This window comes from Pan paniscus, chromosome 7, assembly GCF_029289425.2.
Source record: "Pan paniscus chromosome 7, NHGRI_mPanPan1-v2.0_pri, whole genome shotgun sequence".
Lineage (NCBI taxonomy): Eukaryota > Metazoa > Chordata > Mammalia > Primates > Hominidae > Pan > Pan paniscus.
Genome location: NC_073256.2, coordinates 28,938,254 through 28,944,380, shown reverse-complemented (window position 1 = coordinate 28,944,380; position 6,127 = coordinate 28,938,254). Strand labels below are relative to the sequence as shown.

Genomic DNA, 6,127 nt, shown 5'->3' with positions numbered 1-6,127 from the left:
TCAGGGTTTTGTACGATTCAGTAAGCTCTCATCCCATTTTCTCAAACAGCATGCATAGGTGTTGGGACATCTTCCAATTCTGTATTCTTGGCTGCGACATTTCTTCCGGCAACGGGCAGTCCCATAACCACATATTCTGTCCAATTCAAATTCGCTTCTCACTAGATAACGGGATATGGCACTGTCATTAATTCCTTACTGGCACCAAAAGGCAAGGCTTTGGCAGAAGGTGTTTTCGGAGGGGGATAGAGAATGCTAGTGCATGGTGGTAGAGGTTTTCCTGGACCCCCATCCTCCTCCACTTTCCTAGATGATTGACTTGACCTTCTGATTCCCAACCAGCATGGATTTTATTTGAAAATGTACATCATTCCATGTCACAGCTATTTTCAAAATCCCTACAAGTTTACTATTGTTTACTTTATTAAATCTCTCCAAGCCCCTTACTGGGTCTCCAAAGCAATCGTGATCTGATCTTGGGCCACTTTTTCAGACTCATGCTTTTCCAATGTGGCCCTCACTCTGTCCATGAAACTCTCGCCGGCTTCCCTTCTGTTCCATGTGAGCTTACTCTTTGCTATCCTAGTACCTTCACGTGCACTGTCCCCTCTGCCTGGAAGGTTTTTCTTCCTTCCCATAAGTGGATTCTTTGAACTTTTATGTCTCAACCTTAAGTTCCCAATATTGGGCAAATCTTTCTCTGTCCTCTTCGTGTATTTAAATGCCCCAAAAGTATTTTTCTCCCTATGCATTCGTTATTCTTTTATATCACCTATCGCAAGTTGTAGTTATATATCTATGTATCTATATAGGTATATGTATATACATATATAGAGAGAGATACATACAAACATAGATATAGATATAGATATGTATATATGTATGTATATTTTGTTATTTGCTATTCTCATTCGAACTATGAGCTCCCTGACAATGAGGCCCATGTTTATGTTGCTTACCATTGTGTAACTGCTACGAGGAACGTAGCCTGTTCTCAGTAAGGACGTGGTGAGTAAATGATTGGATAGACTAGACCAGAATAAACTAGAGTGGTTGCAAGTAGAGCGGAGGAAACTAGAAAGGAGCAGAATCCTGATTGTTCGGCCGTTGGCCCAGAGCAGTTTTCAGGAGACATGGATTTAGCTTCTCAGTCTCAGGGTGCGCTCTCTGAGGCTGAAAGCAGCTTTGTAAAACTCATTATCTCACATGCCACACTGATAGGATCTTACAGAGATATCAGGAAAACCCAGAAGCAAGGCTGATGGTAGGGAGGACGGTGTAAGGTGGACTGAGAGAGTCTCGCTGGAGAGAGCTTTGCGAGAGGTTCTCTAGCAAACTCAGCAGGAGTCAGGCTTGGGGGAGGGTGTCAGAGGAACCCTGGGGAGAGGAGAGTCAGGGCTGCAAATGGACCTCTTTGCAGAAGTCGGGGCCCAAGAGTCCTAATTTCATCTTAGCCTTAAGTCCTTCTCCCCTGTTGCATCTGTTCCTTTTCTACAAAGCAGAAACGGGCTGCTAATCCTCGCACCAGGGTTTTATGTCTTTCATTTGTTCTGGTAAAGAGAAGCCTCCTGTTTCTGATGCTTAGGTATCAAGGTTCTTTGTCCAGGATGTAGGTGAGGACTAAAAGGCAGTTTGACCAATTCATGTGCTTAATAGGATATTGAAGGGGTTAATATTTGGAATGGCCCCACAGTGGGTGATGAGGAAAGACTGTTTTGCTGTAGGCTTCATTCAAAAGCAAGCCCTTGTGGTCACAGTACAAGGCAATGAAGAAAGGAGTGAGGTGGGCTGCAGTGTGTATCATGATGAGGGAGTAGGTGGAGGTTGAGTAGCAGATATGTGCCTTCTGACATATCTGTGGCAGGTCACTTTACAACCTGGAGTTAGAGGAGGAAAAAGAGGACAGCATGCTCGCTCAGGGAAAACGAAGCTTAGCGTTAGGGGAGAAGAAGAATAGACTAGGAAGAGAACACAACCTTTAAAATGTTAGACTGTCAGTTTCAAACAAGCCCTCACAGGCCATCTATTTAGAGATGGGAATTAAGGCTCAGAGAAGGAAAGTGACTAATCTGAGGTCACACAGCAACTTATGTGTCAAAGCTGGAACAAAAACCTAGTTGGTATGTCTTATAGTCTGAGTAAACAGAATGCAAAAGGGAGAATACAGTCCATACACTAAGGCTGAGTAATAAATATATCCTAAGCAATAAATACATTCCAGGGTAGACTACACTACACTAGTTTCTTTCTTGCATAAGCAATTTTCCTCCTCTGCTCTACAGACCCAGAAAATCTTAGACAGGTCTCAGGTCTTAGTTAATGTAGAAAGTTTATTTTGTCAAGGTTGAGGACACACCTGTGACACAACCTCAGGAGGTCCTAAGGACATGAGCCCAAGGTGGTTGTGATACAGCTTACTTGCTTTTATACATTTTGGGGAGACATAATACATCAATCAATACATGTGATTTGCTTTTTTTTTTTTTTTTTTTTTTGAGACAGAGTCTTGCTCTGTCGCCCAGGGTAGAGTGCAATGGCACGATCTCAGCTCACTGCAACCTCCACCTCTTGGGTTCAAGCGATTCTCCTGCCTCCGCCTCCTGAGTAGCTGGAATTACAGACATGCACCACCACACCCAGCTAATTTTTGTATTTTTAGTAGAGACGAGGTTTCACCATGTTGGCCAGGCCAGTCTCGAACTCCTGACCTCAAGTGATCTGCAGACCTCAGCCTCCCAAAATGCTGAGATTACAGGTGTGAGCCACTACACCTGGCTGATTTACATTGGTTTGGTCCAGAAAGGTGGGACAATTCAAAGTGGGGGTGGCGGGGGGGGCTGTGGGGGTGCAGTGGGAGTGTGTGGCAGGTGGTCTTCCAGGCTATAGGTAAATTTAAACATTTTCTGGTTGACAATTGATTGAGTTTGTCTAAAGACCTGGGATCAATAGACAGGAATGTTTGGGTTGCGACAAGAGGTTGTATTGTGGAGGCCAAAGTTGTATCATGCAGTTGATGCTTTTAGATAGCAGGCTTCAGAGAGAACAGGCTGTAAAATGTTTCTTATCACACTTAAAGTCTGTGTTGATGTTCATGATGGAAAGTGTAATGAGGCATGTCCAACCCCCACTTCCTTTCATGGCCTGAAGCAGTCTTTCAGATTAAATTTTAAGAGCCCTGGCTGAGGAGGGAGTCCATTTGGATGGTTGGGGAGGGGTCTTAGAATTTTATTTTTGGTTGACAGCACCCATCCCCAGTCCCTGTGGGTATCTGAGGGGCTGACAGTGTGTGACAGCCAAACTTACCCAAAGCAGGGGTGGCAGGAGAAGAGGCAGGCAGCGCATGTCATTCACCCTCACCCACTTCTGCCACTTCCCTCCCTAATCCTCTTCCTGCTAATGGTCTTTCTCAGAATTCAACTGCAGAGGACAGTCTGACCCAGCCCTCAGCAGCCAAGTGTGGATAATGGCAGCCAGCTCTGCGGTGCATTCTTCGGGATCTGGAGGGATCCCTGACCCAGGCTTTCCATCCCAAGTTCTTTGTCTTGGGATCAAAGGTTGAAGAAAACCTGTTCTTTGATAAATTGCTAACATATTTTAACAGACCTGGAACATGCTCATAGTAGAATTTCACAGAAGTGTCTTTGGGAAATGACACGGGAAGAAAGAAAAAGGAAGAGTTAACCTAAACAGGTACCCTCTGAAAAAAAAATCATTAACCCATCTGAATCACAGTGGAGGCACAGCCTGGAAGGGTAAAAAGATGGGTGCTGGGTGTCTGTCGAAGCCCCATAAAATTGACTGAGCAGCTTGGAAGAGAAGATCTGATGGCTTCTACGAGTCAAAACAATTGGTTTCGTCCCAGCACTGCTAGACTTGTTAAGCAACTCTAAAAATCTTATTTTCTCTCACTGTACTATAGAGAATGCTGCTCAGCTTGTAAAAGAAGGGAATTAGATTAGGTGCTCTCTCATATCCATTGCAAATATATTAAGAAATACATGCTTCTGGGGACATAGATTAACGTAGGAGTCAGAAGATTGCTGACATCTCAGTCTAAAATTTCCTGAGCAGAGTTCAAAGGCACCTGCTATTTGTGTTGTCAGTAAATTACGTTCTTGCCTACTGAAATCACTGCATCCCCTTTAATCCTAATCATCTGACTTGATATGAAAAGTTGCAAAATTTAGGAGGATGAGTAGGCGCCCTTTCTGTGCAGAGTAAAGTTGTTCAGAAGGAGGAGGATGGGGGAAGGCATCTTATTCTACAAAATCAACAATGAATAATTGCTGCTGCCCTGCAATGGAACAAGCATGGCTAGTGAGTCCTCATCGCTGAGGATTCCATGAGGAATTGTTACCGTGTGTGGCCAGGGCGCCAAGGACATCTAGGACTCCTGATACCTACATTTCTTTTTTCCTCCTTGAGCTAGTAAGCCTCGTGGCTATAAGGTGCATACAAGGACTGCCACATACTGCATTTTACTAATGGACCCAATGAAAGCAAAGAGAAAAAAGGCTGAGATTGAAGAAGGTTACTCCATCCTTCAGGATTTATTTTCTAAATCAAATGTTTTTCTTCTCCCCCTGTCATCCCCAGCAACTGTGTATATTTCCAGCTGAGAGTCCCTTTTTACCTGAAAGATCTTGATAGAGTAGAAGAGAAATGGCTAATAGCAGCACAAGTCTCTGCATAATGCTGGGGCTGCTGGCGAGAAGCAGACGCAAGTCGGAGGGAATCACCCCAGGCAGGAGCAGGGCAGGTGTATTTATGGGCAGAGGCTGCTCTTGATTACTGAGGCTTATCAAAATGCAGCGTTCCTTGGTGAACACTCACCAAGGCACAGTGTGGGGGAGGTGTTGGGGCTACAGAAATGCCAGCTGGGCAGTGTTGAGGGTGGGGAGACAGTATTACCATAGGTAAAGTCCAAGTCACTTCACTTGCTTCCCTGAATCGTTTCTGAAGCAAGAACTGGATTAGATGATCTCTAAGATACCTTCCAGCCTTGACATTCTTCAATTCTGGTGAGAGGACTTTCTCTTCCATTTCAGTACATTTCAGTCAGGAGATTCTTGTTGAAAATTGTGATGTGGCTAATGGAATTGAAGTCCATAGCCCCCAATACCTCTCTGAAGTAAACATTGAAACAAACATACAATGTCAAGGAGAAGAATGGCATGGAGCGTGGGGAGGTCATAAATGCATGAAAGGTCCCAGCACATTTCTGTGATAGAAAGAGTGTAGGATGAGGATGACAAGTGACAACAGGGAATACTTGATGGCAGGCATTGTCCAAGGGTGGGATTGTAACCACAGAGCATCAGGCTCACTTAGGGCTTAGGTGAAAAGGAGGACAAGAATGAGAAGAGAGGTTAAAAGGAGACAATTCATGAGAAAGCTGTATTTCTAACAATGGCTTCAAATAAAACATAACCTTCCAGAGAGCATACCCCTGGCCCTCAACCCGGGGTATATGCTCCCTGGATTTAACCCCAACCCCACCCGAGGCAAAACATATAGAGCATATGCTCCTGGCATTTGCCCTTAGGGAAAACACCAGATAATTTTATTTTAAGAAAAAAAAATACTTCATTTCTCTAAAATGAAGTATTTTAGAGAAAGTAAAAACGTCCAATCTTGGAAGTTGACATTCTCGAATAAGATCCCCTTATTCTAGAACACAGATTAGACAAAGCCTGACAGACATACGTTGCTTGCACATCCTAAGCAAAATCTAGCAGTCAGTGTGTCTTCCCCAGAGTTCTCACTTAGGGGAGAATGTGATGGAAAACCAGGTCTCCTTTCACAGTAACGGAATAGAATAGAACATCAGAAATCATAAACTATGCCAGTTTGGGTGCTCCATGAAGCATTTATCAACAGGAATTAGAAAGGAAATAAATTTATTGGGAAATGCCTGTGAAAGATAAAGGGGGGCCAGGCGCAGTGGCTCACACCTGTAAATCTCAGCACTTGGGGAGGCTGAGCGAGGGAGGAGGATCATGTGAGCTCAGGGGTTTGAGTCCATCATGGACGGCATAGAGAGACCCCGTCTCTACACAAAAAGAAAATTAGCCAGGGATGGTGGTGTGTCCCTGTAGTCCCAGCTACTTGGGAGGCTGAGGCAGGG

At 44.3% G+C, this 6,127-nt stretch overlaps 1 protein-coding gene across 1 annotated transcript; it reads right to left on the bottom strand.

Annotated features, from left to right (window-relative positions):
- On the bottom strand, positions 1–4,691 carry LOC134730864 (beta-defensin 104A-like). The gene is made up of 2 exons (XM_063606545.1): positions 4,634–4,691; positions 1–161 (listed from the first exon to the last, which is right to left on the bottom strand). Exons 1-2 carry the CDS (start codon positions 4,689–4,691, stop codon positions 1–3), a joined length of 219 nt encoding a protein of 72 aa, XP_063462615.1.
- Between the last annotated feature and the right edge of the window lie 1,436 nt (positions 4,692–6,127).

What these genes read in the sequence shown, in the direction of transcription:
- LOC134730864 (XM_063606545.1), bottom strand. Translation starts at nt 4,691, where the DNA reads ATGCAGAGACTTGTGCTGCTATTAGCCATTTCTCTTCTACTCTATCAA. An exon ending in ACTCTATCAAGATCTTTCAG is followed by an intron (nt 162 to 4,633) that starts GTAAAAAGGGAC and finishes CCCGTTATCTAG; the next exon opens with TGAGAAGCGAATTTGAATTG.